Here is a 13,992-nt window from a genome sequence, read left to right as displayed (position 1 = left end):
TCAGGTTTTCTACAACCGGACATTAACAAATTCTCATCTGCCCATAACCGTGGGCACGGCTTTCGAAAGTTCAAATCCCTGCAGGGGAGTCCCAACTTAGCCCATCACAAGCTCTCACGGTCAATGAAGGATATTCCTTCTAGCGGGAAGACCCGATCAGACTCGGAATCCCTGTTACAAGACATCCTCGACAATGGTAAAACAAGTCCAGCAACACCGCCCGAATCTGCCGACAAATCCCAATAGGAGCTGCACATATCTCGTTCTCAAGGCACACTCAAATGAGACTATCTACGATTAAAACCAACCCTCAAGTTTCCCCGAGGTGGCCCCGCAGGCAGCTCAGTTTGGACCAACACTCAGAGGAGCACTGGCCCGGGGGGGTTTAAATAAAGATGACCCTTGAGTCTGCAGAACCCAAGGGAAAGAAAAGGCTAGGTGGAAAATGGTAAAACCAAGGTTGGGCATTGCTGGAGGAGTTTTATTCAAGGCGAACTGTCAAGGGGTTCCCATTATAACCCAACCGCGCAAGGAACGCAAAATCCGGGAACATAACACCGATATGACGGAAACTAGGGCGGCAAGAGTGGAACAAAACACCAGGCATAAGGCCGAGCCTTCCACCCTTTACCAAGTATATAGATGCATTAATTAAATAAAAGATATTGTGATATCCCAACAAAATATCCATGTTCCAACATGGAACAAACTCCAATCTTCACCTGCAACTAACAACGCTATAAGAGGGGCTGAGCAAAGCGGTAACATAGCCAAACAACGGTTTGCTAGGACAAGTTGGCTTAGAGGCTTGGCTCAACAATATGGGAGGCATGATAAGGAAGTGGTAGGTATCGCAGCATAGGCATAGCCAAAGAGCGAGCAACTAGCAAGCAAAGATAGAAGTGATTTCAAGGGTATGGTCATCTTGCCTGAGATCCCACAAGGAAGAAGAACGAGTCCATGAAGAAGACAAACGGACGTAGTCGAACGAATCCTCACAAACGCGGCGTTATCGGAACTAACCCGAGGAAGCAACACCGGAAAGAAACAAACAACATAGTAAACAACCACCACATAATCATGGCATGAAGCACAACCAAGTATGATGCATGTCCGGTTTAAAGAAACATGGCATGGCAAAATGCACAAAACAAACCTACAAATTAAGTGGAGCTCAATATGCAACTAGTTGCATATTGACGGAACACCACATGACTTATTTAGTTCTCTCTTGTTTAGGTACTCAACAATATTAAATGTTGGTTAACATGGCAAGAGCTGAAACATAACAAGACTAAACCACCTAAACAATTTAAATGGGACCGGATATAATAAACAACAAACCCGGTAAATCCCCATATGCATTTATCCATTTGGTGCAACAACAATTTTAAACATTTAAATGTTATTATCATGATGCGCATGATAGGAGCAAGTTTTATGAAATTTTTATGAAAAAGTTGATAAGAACATTATGAAGCATTGGCCACCGTGGTGGAAAGAAAGGGGTGCCACTGAGATGAAACGGAAATGATGCCGCGGGAACATTCCGATGATCTGGTAGCTCACGGGGATACCGGTGCAAAAGGAAGTGGGTGTGAGTGTGTCATGCAACAAGATGGGGTGCTCCCGGATACCGGGTTCCCACGGGTAGACGACGGTGTCAAACGAGGGAACAACTAACGTTCACGGGCGGATAACAACAACCAACATGCATCTCATAAAACTCTTGCACACGGTCCACGGGTGGTCGTCTCGGGGTTATACCTTCGAAGCATGCATTATCGGAATAGATTGAGTTCGGCGGTAGGGGTACACGTGTCGAAGGGGAAGTAGTTGTTCACGGGGTCGTCGTGGGAAGTAGCGGTTCACGCGACGGTAGTCGAACTTGACGTTCGCGTTACACGGGTCTTCGGCGATGGTCGTCGTACATGGTTCGGAGTGGTACTTGCACCTTCGGACTTGACAAATCCGAGGGCTTCGGGGTTCACCGTTGAACTTGACGAAACCCACGGCGACGGAGAGGTACGCGTCGGCGGTAGTCGTTCGGGCGGAGAGCGTCGTCGAACTTGGCATTCTTCGGACTTGCTGGTCTTGTCGAAACGAAGGGGTACTTGGTACAATCCGCGTAGTCGTGCACTTGTCGTCGAGGGACTTGATGGTCTTGACAAAACGAAGGGGTGCTCGGCAAAACCCTGTTCTTCGGAGGTCGATGATAGTCAAACTTGACGGTCTTTGTTCATGGGTCTTCGGCGTCGGGAGTCGTTTTAGGCGCCGGGTGACGAAGTACTTGGCATACTTAGGATTCCGAAGAAGGTGGTAGAGGTACTTGGCGCTCCGGGTCTTGCGGGGTAGTCGAACTTGATGAATCCGATGGGGTACTCAGCGAATCCGCGTAGTTGTACACACGTTGAAGTAGTGGTACTCCGATGTCGACGATTGTTGAACTTGGAGGGCCATCGATAGTTTCCTGACTTGGGTCTCCGTGTGCATGTCTTGACAGGACCAGTGGTTCTCGGTGGTGGCCCTAGTCTCCATGAGGGCGCCATGGTGGTCTAGCAACAGCAGCAACAACAAGGGCGTCGAGGCCCATGGGCGCAGAGGAGAAGGAGAGGAGGTGGGTCCAGAGGCGAGAACCCATGGCGGGGGCGAGCGAGCGCCTTGTCCTCTGCTTGCACGTAGCAGAGGCGCTGCTGGAAGTCCGAAACGGCAAAATGGCTGCGGGATCCGACCAGGAAGGCCATGGCCGGAGGAGGAGGCAGTGGCAGCAGGGCGCGGCGGCTGTACGGATGGAGCTGTGCGGGCGGCGGGGCGGCGGCTCGGTCAACAGAGGGAGCTGGGAACATGGCGGACGACGACGGCGGCCTGCGAGACGAGACGACAGCTGCGAGGCGTCGAGGAGGCAAAAGGGAACGGGGTCGCTCGCTGGTGACGACTGGAGACGGAGGTAGGCCCTCAGGCTCGAGCGGTGGCTCTGTCTCGGTGAGGCTGGCAAGGCCGAGGCGACGGGGCGCGGAGGAGGAGAGGCGACAACGAGAGACTGAAGCGGGGGCGATGGAAGAGAGGGGGGCGCGTGTGCTGGGGAGTTCCTCTCCCTGGCGATGCGGTGCAGGGGGGTGTGAGGCAGCGGGAGGAGGAACGAGGAGGAGGAGGATCGAGAGGAGCTGAGCGAGGGGTCGGGCGAAGGGTTCTGGCGGCGCGAGGGGGAAGGAAACGAGGGAGAAAGGAGTCGGGCGCCTAGGGTTAGCTGTAGGTGGGCTGGCATGGGCCGGCGCTGGTGTTTGGCCTAGGAAGGCCCGCGGTTGGATGGGCCTATAGGCCACTGGTGGGAGGTGGCTACTAGAGGCCCTAGTGGCCGGCTAGGCTGGGCCTCTCTCTTCCCTTTCCAACTCTCTTTCAGTTTCCTTTAACAGAAAGTAAAGAGAGGAGAAAAAAATGGAAAAAGAGGGGTTAGAGAAAACATTTGGGCATGCGGTTAAGTTTCCCGGACTCATAAAAATGAGTTCGTCCCGAGAAAATGCATTAGGCACCGCTTGGAAGGATTGCATTCAAACACTTTTGAATGTGATTCAAATAAGTTTGAATTAACAAAACATTTTTGGAGAGTCCAAAAATGTTCGGAATTTTTGTGGAGATCGGGAAAGCGAAGAAAGAAAAAAATATGGGCAAAGTTTGAGGACAAGATGTGAGATAACAAAGGCCTGGGGAATTACTTGCAAGTGTGTTTTGGTGATTCCAAATTAATGGAATATTTAAAATAGCTCCCTAAATATTAGGAGGATATGTTATAAAGAGAAGTCACTCTTCCCTCGATTTAAATGGATCGATGATCCACACAATTTATTTAGTTGAGATGCAAAAGATTTATGACATGATGGCATGATGACATGATATGAGATGCATGACACGCAAGCAAAGACAAGGCAACAACAGTGAATAACTGGAGGACACCTGGCACATCGGTCTTGGGGCGTTACAATATTCTAGCGTAATACTACATGTTTATAATGTTTCAACAAATATTGAGGTGTGTCGTACTATGAGTGAAAACAATTATAGCTAGAAAAACTGTGAATTGTAGCTTTTACATAGCATTGGTTCTATCGGATTTCGCTCAGAATACAAAATAACTATTTATGTCAAAAATTAAATAAATATGAGTATTATGCTAGATCATGTATGTTTCCAAAATGTTTCAAAAATACTTTATTATTTTTACATTTTTAATTTCAAAGCCCGCGCAACAAGGTTCATAGTTCTATTTTCATAAATATTGTATATTTTTTTAACAAAATCACTCAATAAACTATGCCAATCTATAATATTGGTAGCAAAATAAACTATCACTACACAAAACAAAGAACTTTTAAATTGGTGCTTACATGAAAAACTGAGCACCATGATAAAATTGTCACGATAAATATGCAAAAGAAAATTTGAAGAATACAAACGATCATAAAACAAAAGTTCGTACAGAATGCATAACTATCAACTAAAGTATCAAGGGACAACAAATATATTTATAAGTAAAATTCAAACGTTACAAAAACTATGCTCGCAAGCTACCTATATTTGAAAATTTAATCAAATTTGCTTTCAATTTTCCGTTACACAAATCAAACAATATACACTCACAATTTAACTTAATAAAATCCTAGCCCGCGCATCCAGCGGGCCACTTTGCTAGTTAGGAACAATAGTAATACCTCCCTTCTTAGGGACGCAATGGACATGACTTATCCACTGACTACCAGCAACGGGGTAAATTATACCCGCCTCAAGAAGCTTTAGCATTTCTTTTCTTACCACTTCTTTCATCTTAGGACGTAACCGTCGTTGGTGATCCACAACCGGTTTAGCATCTTTTTCCAATTTTATTTTGTGCTGGCATAGAGTGGGACTAGTGCCCTTAAGATCATCAAGAGTATATCCAATAGCAGCACGGTGCTTCTTTAGAGTTTTCAATAATTTCTCTTCTTCCTACTCTGAAAGGTTAGCACTAATAATAACAAGATATATCTTCTTTTCATCAAGATAAGCATATTTAAGAGTATCAGGCAATGGTTTAAGCTCAAACATGGAATCACCCTTGGGTGGAGGAGGATCCCCTAGAATTTCGACAGGAAAATTGTGTTGCAAAATAGGCCCCTGTTTAAAGAATACTTCATCTATTTCCCTTCTTTCATTCATAAACATATCATTTTTATGGTCTAGCAAATATTGTTCTAAAGGATCATTAGGAGGCACGGCAATAGAAGCAAGACCAATAATTTCATCTTTACTAGGAAATTCTTTATCATGGGGTTGTCTACGAAACTTAGAAAAATTAAAATCATGAGACATATCCCCTAAACCAACAGAAACAACATCCTTTATGCAGTCTATCTTAGCATTAACAGTATTTAAGAAGGGTCTACCAAATATAATGAGACAAAAGTCATCTTGTGGGGAATCAAGAACAAGAAAATCAGTAGGATATATGACTTTCCCACACAAGACTTCAACATCTCTAACTATCCCAATCGGTGAAATAGTATCTCTATTGGCAAGCTTAATTGTAACATCAATACCTTCTATCTCAGCAGGTGCAATATCATGCATAATTTCTTCATATAAAGAATGAGGTATTGCACTCACACTAGCACCCATATCACATAAGCCATGATAGAAATGATCTCCTATTTTAACAGAAATAACAAGCATGCCTACAACAGGTCTAGGTTTATTTTTAGTATCGGGTCTAGCAATTCTAGCAGCTTCATCGCGAAAGTAAATAACATGCCCATCAATATTATCGGACAAGAGATCTTTAACCATAGCAATACTAGGTTCAACTTCAATTTTCTAAGAGGATTTGTGTGTTCTAATATTACTTTTGTTGACCACAGTTGAAGCTTTAGCATGATCCTTTATTCTAGCAGGGAAAGGTGGTTTCTCAATATAAGCGGTAGGAACAATGGGATCAACATTATAAGTGATAGTCTTTTCTTCAACTTTAATAGGTTCAACTACTTTTACTTCAATGGGAGGATGGTATTTAAGCCACTTCTCCTTAGGGAGATCAACATGAGTAGCAAAGGATTCACAAAAATAAGCTATTATCTCAGAGTCAAGTCCATATTTAGTGCTAAATTCATGGAAAGCATCGGTATCCATAAAATATTTAACACAATCAAACTGAGGTGTTATACCTGACTCCTTACCTTCGTCGAGTTCCCAATCTTCAGAGTTGCGTTTAATTCTTTCCAATAAATCCCATCTGAACTCAATAGTCTTCATCATAAAAGAACCAGTACAAGAAGTATCGAGCATGGAGCAATTATTGAGAGAAAGTCGAGCATAAAAATTTTGAATAATAATTTCTCTTGAGAGCTCATGATTGGGGCATGAATATAACATTGACTTAAGACTCCCCCAATCTTGAGCGATGCTTTCTCCTTCACGAGGCCAAAAATTATATATATGTAATTACGATCACGATGAACCAGATGCATAGGATAAAACTTCTGATGAAATTCCAATTTCAATTGGTTGTAGTTCCATGATCCAATATCATCACATAGCCTAAACCATGTCAATGCCTTTCCCTTCAAAGACAAAGGGAAGACCTTCTTCTTGATAACATCCTTGGTCATACCTGCAAGCTTAAATTATTCACAAACTTTATCCACATAGATTAGGTGCAAATCAGGATGCAATGTTCCATCTCCTGTAAAAGGATTAGCTAGCAGTTTCTTTATCATACCCGAAGGAATTTCAAAGTAAACATTTTGAGTAGGTTCAGTAGGTTGATGAGCAACTATTTTCTCTACTGGTCGGGATGAAGATACCCCGAACAAGCCCCTCAAAGGATTACTTTCCATAGTAACAAGTGACAGTAAATTTCAGCACACTATATAAATTTTTCCTTACCAAATTCCACCTACCAAAGGCGCTTCACTCCCCGGCAACGGCGCCAGAAAAGAGTCTTGATAACCCACAAGTATAGGGAATCTATCATAGTCCTTCCGATAAGTAAGAGTGTCGAACCCAACGAGGAGCAGAAGGAAATGATAAGCAGTTTTCAGTAAGGTATTCTCTGCAAGCACTGAAATTATCGGTAATAGATAGTTTTGTGATAAGGTAATTCGTAACGGGTAACAAGTAATAAAAGTAAATAAGGTGCAACAAGATGGCCCAATCCTTTTTGTAGCAAAGAACAAGCCTAGACAAACTCTTATATAAAGGAAAGCGCTCCCGAGGACACATGGAAATTATCGTCAAGCTACTTTTCATCACGTTCATAAGTTTCACGTTCGGTACTTTGATATTTTGATATGTGGGTGGACCGGTGCTTGGGTACTGCCGTTACTTGGACAAGCATCCCACTTATTATTAACCCCTCTTGCAAGCATCCTCAACTACAAAATAAGTATTAAGGTGTTTCGCGAAAAAGAAACCTCCCCCATGTAGGGGTATTTCCTAATGCGCAACGGCAATAGAAATAACATGCGAGCGTGCCAGTATACATTTGTATACAAATAAATAAAAGAGAACAGTCTCACATAGGGAAATACTACTTTATTAATTCTCATAAGAATTACAAAGTGCGGTTTTCCACATGCTTACATAGGCTGCGCCACGAACAAGTACATCTAACTAATATCCAGTGATTGTGGAGATTCTGGTTCCCGGAGCCTCGTAAGATGATCCGATTAATTACATCCGCGGGCCAATCCGCGGAACACCTCCGATTAAGCTGCGCTGATAGTCGTCGTCTTGAACCTGAAATATTCTCATGATATGTTGAGAAGTAAAATGGTAGACATGAATGTTCTAAGGCCTTGTCCACCCTTGGTATAAAACTTCCGGCCTCGTCGTCACCGGGTTCATAGGAAAGTCTCAAAAAATGTGTTCGGCCTTGTCGGTCGTGAACCGAGTGAGTCCAACTTCGTCGGCCAGGACAAAAGGGTTCCGGCCTCGTCGGTCATGGAAAAGGGGTAATGTCTCCAAGCCTCGTTAGTCAACGAGATAGTGCGTCCAGCCTCGTCGGTCAGGACAAATGATTTCCGACCTCATCGGTCACGGAAAGAGGTAATGTCTCCAAGCCTCGTCGGCCAAGGAGATAGTGCGTCCAGCCTCGTCGGTCACAACAAATGATTTCCTGCCTCATCGGTCACGGAAAAGGATTGCGCTGCAAGAGACTTCTATGAAATATCCGGCCTCGTTGGTACCGAATGATCAAATAAAGTGCATTGGTACTGTTAATCATTTTGCACATGGTGTGAACCAGTTTATCTTTAATCAGGGAATCACGGTCCTCAATGCATCACTCGATCTCCGCATAGTCTTCAGTGTGCTACCAAAGTATGTGACTTTGCCGTAGACCGGCTCGCTCACAAACATAACATGGAGCTGATGGAACTCCTCATCACACCACTCAACCACGTATGATCTTGAGTGTGCAGGGGTCCATGCACAGGGCTTCTTCACACATGATCACTGATGGCATACATACTCTGAGAATTTTACAATGCACCTCATATCGTGTCTTTGTCTACTTATAAAAATTCAGGGCCTAACTCATAATGGTTTGCCTGTGATAGTTTTCTAAGTGTAGCCGTGCCGGCCCTACACATCAGCAAGCTGATCCTGATCTCATCAAATTTTCTAGAGGTATTCTTATGTGCCGATGGGGCTGAAAATGTTACACGTCTTACTCGACTTGTTTTGTATCTCATAAAACTTGCAGCTCAAAACACCACCGCTGCATCCACGTGTCTGCTATGAATAGGGCGAGCGAGTAGAAAAAGAAAACAGCGAGAAGCAGCGAGGACCGAGCCGGCCTGCATCTCCCCCGCTCCCCCCGAGCCGTGGCACACGCACAATCCCCTCCCCTCGAACCCCGCCTCGCTCGCTTCCGTCGACAGGTGGGTGGAGGGAAAGGGAGGCGGCCGGCGATAGGGGAAGAAGCAGACCGGCCCTGATCGGCTCGCCCTCCTCCGCGCTCCGACATCCGCGTCTCGCAGCAGGTATGCCCCACCAACCCAACCCATCTCGCTTGCTTGTCTCCAGCACGGATCCCACCTCTAATGGCGGCCGGGGGTGGGTGGGTCCGCTGTGCTCGCAGACAACAATGGAGGCACTCAAGGAGAAGCGGGCATGGCCGTGGGCTCCATGCGGCTCGAGCTCCGCGATGAGGCCGGCGCCAGGGTCGCTGACCTCGGTCGCGACGCCGCACCCCTCGCCGCCTACTCCCCCTACGTTGGGTTCGTCCGTCCGCCGCCCACATCTCCTCTTGCTACCTACTGGCTGCTGCTGTTGTTGGACTGAAAGTGGATTGCTCTGTAGGTACCGGCTGCACGTCATCGACCTCGACCCCTCGTCGGTGACCTCCGGCGGGTGGCTGGAGGACACCTCATTCGTTGATAAGTACACCATGTCGGACGATGCATACGACGAGCTCGGCAGTAAGCTCAGGACACATTCTGTTTTCAGTTTACAAGATGAATCTGGCACCCAGTAGAATTCTTATCATTTGCAATCAACTCTAACATCTAAACTTTTGTGCAATTGTGCAGCAAACATCCGGAAGTTCAAAGAGAAGATGGTGTCGAAAAACCTTGTATCGGATGATAAGCAAGTAAGCTGCCCATGCTCTGGACTTCTTTGTTCCTTTCAAGGCTTCAACAGGCCTGTTTACTCTGTTTCTTGTCCTGTTTGGCAGTCAGACAATCAGATGGAGGAATTGTGTGCTAACATCAAGGTCAGTTCATTTGCTTTACACATGTTTATCAGATTGAGTTTTTCCACATCCACACGCTATGAAGTGGGATATTGCCAACTAGCCTGCTGATGTTGGCGAGATTTAATACTTCAGCTTGTTATGTATTGATGATTTAGCAGCGCTGGTCGAGCTACTGTTTTCCCCATATTTAGCGTCTGGTATGGCATCCTTGCTGGATATAATATAGTAGCTGGTAATTCTACCTTAAAATTTGTGCTGTTTGCCAGCTAGCATATTGGCTGCGGTAATTTCTACCTGTAGAAATAACCCTGATTAGTATGTATGAACCTGTGACTAAATGGGCTTGACAAACTGCTACCATTGGCTGGGTATTAAAATATTATTTTCACGGTGCATTCTGTTAACTTTGAAGGAATACGTGGACATCCTTACAATGAAAATAAGAAATTAGTTGTGTGTGTTCCTTGATTTTTGCCAGCTGGAGCATCAGTTTGGAGTGTTGCAGTGTATATTTCCTTCTATCAGCGACCTGGTTTGACTAGCAGTTTGGATAGAACACAGTGGCAATTCTTGTCGTAAAATTATGACTATCGAGCAGAGTGTAATTGACTAAGTTTAGGAGGAACACGGAGTTGTGCAAAGAAAATTGGTGACTTGTTAACAGGGTATTCTGCTTTCAGAGGAATGTGATGTACTTCTTCTGTAACTTAATAAGATGTTTTTTCACACTGTATGATCCTCCTTTTGATTTCTTCCTCCCTAAATTAATTTTTATTTTGCACCTAGGGTTTGGGTGTCCATCAGATTCTTGCGAGGACAGCAACAGCGGCCAGCGTTTGTATTTGCAGAGTTCATGAACGCCGCACGTATGCTCATCCTCCCCCATCTCTCTTTCCATCTATCTCTTCATCTACCTTACCTCTCTCTCTCAACTAGGTGCTTCTGCCTGGATCTCTTCAGTGGGGTTTCCAGCGCAGCGGCGGCATGATGACCAAGTTGAACAGCCTCATATCACACTGCATCAGGTGATTCCCTCTCAATTCTGATGTATACTTCTCTTTAGGGTGAACCATTCATGGTTCTTATGGGTGGTTGCAACTATAATGCCGAGCTGATCGAGTGGTGCAAGATTTTGTCTCAACTAATTAGGCGGTTGTTCTCTGCGGCATCTCACATCGGTTATCTTGCATTTTTTATCTCACAGAAATTGATTGCCCAAATTTCTTGACTTATTTCTGCAATTGGGGTAACTTTTTTCTTCAAATCCTTGCCGAAGGTAGCCGCGTAATATGGTCGCCGGATGGAAGTAGAAGTTCGCAGTTACAAAAGTAAAGTATGTTTTGGGCACCACTGTTGTTTCTTGCTTCACTATGTTGTTCCAGGCGGTTCTTGATGGTACGTGCTCTTGTCTGATTTTTAAAAGAGATGTTTGAAAGAGCAAATGGTTTTGGCTTTGTTATTACAAGCAAAACAGACAATAAGAAGTATATTATTTGATTATTGAGTCAATGCATTTGCCATACATTTGTAAGTATTTTCTTGCATCCTCTCTTTTCTCCAGGAATGTTGTGTAGTTTATTGATGCCCCTACATAAGACTGTAGGTCACCGTTTATGTTCATACATGTGTTCCTTTTGTTCGCCTTTCTATCTACTATGGGATAGCTGCTGACTGGGAATAATACTTAACACGGTAGCTACATGAATGTTTATGTTTCCTGTACTGTTGTTTGTGATTGAGTTAGAACATGTATGTCCTCATATTCTCACATTGCTGTCTAAAATCTGTTTACATGGAAATAACTGAAGAGCAGCAATTTTATTTCCCTGTATGTGTGTGTGTATGCGCACGGTTTGTTGCCGATGTTTATAATGGTTTGTTTGCAGGACAAGCCCGAGCCTCCTCCAGAAAGGTTGTCTTCCTGACGCCACCCAAGGTACTATTGTGCAGCGTCTTTTATATCAACACAGCCACATAGCTTCTATTTGATAAACATGGCTGATTGTTTTGTTATTTTTGGCATCAACTAAGTGACAGAATGCTTGTAGAAGGTGTTAGCATATCATCGTTTAGGCATTTCGCAATTCATAGTGGTGTCAAGTGTTAATTATGTAACCATGTTGTAGTTGGCATAGTTTTTGAGAGAACACAATTAAACTTGTTGAGTAATTATTTGATTTGTTTTGATATTCCAAATCGAATTCCATAACTTGCATGATTCTCTAAGTTTGGGTGTACCTACAAAATTCTTAAATTCTGTCTCGGTCTATGTGATGCGCCCTATGAATGCTAGACCATTCCCTTATTTGCGCTGCTTCTATAGGCACGGTTTAACGGAGCATGCTTGTCTGTACTTTATTCTGTGGATTTTATGGTGTGTACATTGGATATTACTAGGCTGACATGATGAACTTACTGTTGTATCAGGATCTGACCACCTCAGTTAGGTGTTCTCCATCCACATAGGATTGAGTGACAAGGACATTGATGCTCTTTCTGGTGGTCACACCCTGGTATGTCCAACTGATCAGTTGTCCGCCAGTTTGGTGAGATTGATGTTCATATTTGTTATAGATAAATTGCTGAAAGTGTTTAACACCCCTTTAACTTTTGTGCATAGGTGTGCATGTCTTATGTATGGCGCCAAGTTTGTATGCTTACTGCCGCTACAAAGAATGCTGACAAAGCTTCCAGAATAATGCTATATTATGCTGCGAGAAGCACAAGTTCCTCTCTTATCCTGTCTGTTATCCATTTCTTTTGCTCGAGGAGCCAACCATGCTGACAAAACGCTAGAAGGCATGAATCTGAATTTCTTACTTCTGTATACATACAGAAAACTACATTATTCATGACATCATTACATTTCTTTGTTGCACATTGAACTATTAATGGCACCTTCTTCTTTGAGTATAAATTATATTAAGGAAGTTCTAAGTACTAAATTGGAAATACTTTCTTTGTGTACTTGCTCTAGACGGGCTCTCTTGTATTGATGTTTTTCCAATATAGAGTTCCATTCAATGTTGATCTCCTACGAGGAGCATGCTATTTGAACTGAAACGGTGAAACCACAAGTCGACATAATCTAATTTTAGTTAAATGACAAAGAGGACATTTTCTACCATGTACGGGTGATGCACGTGTTTCCAATGTAGGGTCTAATTTAATTTAGTCCTTTTGATCACCCATGCTAAATATTGAATGAGTCAACTAGGAGGAGTTTAAGCCAAGCTAAACTGAAATCATAATTAAACATAAGCTCTTTTCAGTTAAATGGCACAGAGGGCCCTCTTCTACCATGTAAATTAAATTGCATATTTACGCATGTTATACCTTGTTTGCAATTTCTGTTTACTGAACTATATCCATGAGACTAATCAAAAGAGTATTTACTATTTTTGCACCAATTATTATTTTTGTTACATAACCACGTGCTGATAGCGCAAAAGCGGACTGAGTTAGCTTATTTACGTACCGTGATCACCGCTGGAGCCACTCAGGCTTGCAAACAGTGATCTACACGCCAATTGTCGCATCATGCTAGGAACCAACAAGAGAGCCACCGTAACAACCAACTGGTCTGAGTTCCGCCGCCTTGCAAAAATCCATGAAGGAGACATGTGTGCCTTTCGTTTCAAGGTCAGCACAAAGCAGCACCCGGTTCTTATCGTCCATTGCCTTTATATGAAGCATCGATAGCAATGGAAGTCGTATTTAAATATCATCTAGCATTCTAAGGACTACTAATCAAGCTCTGTAATAGGAGGAAACCTTCCTCTGTTTTTCGACGATCCTATCTGTTGCTTTTGAACAGCTACCACCTATGCTTTTACCTATATAACCTCTGTTGTTGTTCCTCATCGATCTATTAATATGCATAATGCCACCCTTATTTATAATTATCTGTTTTACTACTTTCTCTGTTTCAAACATTGAGTACTCACCAGCAACAACAAATATGCTAAGCAAGGAAGAGGCATGCCGTACCTGGCAGCATCCACCTTCCACTCAAGGGATATAGCACTATCATTGAGCATAGAGTGTTCCAGGAGAAACAGTAATCATGAACAGAATATAATGCATATGTACCACATAAGTATTTATTATTTTGATCTGTGTCTGAATTTTTCTATTACCACTCTCACAATACTTGGCTTGCTGTCACCCTTTGCGCCATTGGCGCAACGGGTCATCTAGTATTTGAGAAGCAAACGGATCACATGATCATCTCACCATTTCTTACTACAAAAGGCAACGTGGCC

The 13,992-nt window shown here is 43.6% G+C and overlaps 1 protein-coding gene across 5 annotated transcripts; it reads left to right on the top strand.

Annotated features, from left to right (window-relative positions):
• The first annotated feature begins 8,789 nt into the window (after positions 1 to 8,789).
• On the top strand, positions 8,790 to 12,681 carry LOC125555547 (tubulin-folding cofactor B). 5 transcript variants are annotated; one of them, XM_048718466.2, is made up of 11 exons: positions 8,790 to 9,011; positions 9,110 to 9,248; positions 9,331 to 9,449; positions 9,561 to 9,622; positions 9,707 to 9,745; positions 10,514 to 10,593; positions 10,664 to 10,752; positions 11,008 to 11,122; positions 11,614 to 11,663; positions 12,155 to 12,240; positions 12,348 to 12,681. In XM_048718466.2, exons 2-7 carry the CDS (start codon positions 9,142 to 9,144, stop codon positions 10,713 to 10,715), a joined length of 459 nt encoding a protein of 152 aa, XP_048574423.1. In that variant the 5' UTR covers positions 8,790 to 9,011; positions 9,110 to 9,141; the 3' UTR covers positions 10,716 to 10,752; positions 11,008 to 11,122; positions 11,614 to 11,663; positions 12,155 to 12,240; positions 12,348 to 12,681. The 5 variants fall into 5 exon arrangements, with proteins under 5 accessions (XP_048574423.1, XP_048574430.1, XP_048574436.1 ...); XM_048718473.2 differs by having other exon boundaries at positions 11,004 to 11,122; XM_048718479.2 differs by having other exon boundaries at positions 10,932 to 11,122.
• Positions 12,682 to 13,992: the final 1,311 nt, after the last annotated feature.

This window comes from Triticum urartu, chromosome 1A (assembly GCF_056163025.1).
Source record: "Triticum urartu cultivar PI428250 chromosome 1A, HENAU_Tu73, whole genome shotgun sequence".
Classification (NCBI taxonomy): Eukaryota; Viridiplantae; Streptophyta; class Magnoliopsida; order Poales; family Poaceae; genus Triticum; species Triticum urartu.
This window is presented reverse-complemented; position numbering and strand designations above follow the sequence as displayed.

Coding starts and splice junctions, on each gene's coding strand:
- LOC125555547 (XM_048718461.2), top strand. CDS start 9,142: ATGGCCGTGGGCTCCATGCGGCTCGAGCTCCGCGATGAGGCCGGCGCC. Junction 9,249..9,330: donor GCCTACTCCCCCTACGTTGG/GTTCGTCCGTCC, acceptor ATTGCTCTGTAG/GTACCGGCTGCACGTCATCG. Junction 9,623..9,706: donor TTGTATCGGATGATAAGCAA/GTAAGCTGCCCA, acceptor CCTGTTTGGCAG/TCAGACAATCAGATGGAGGA.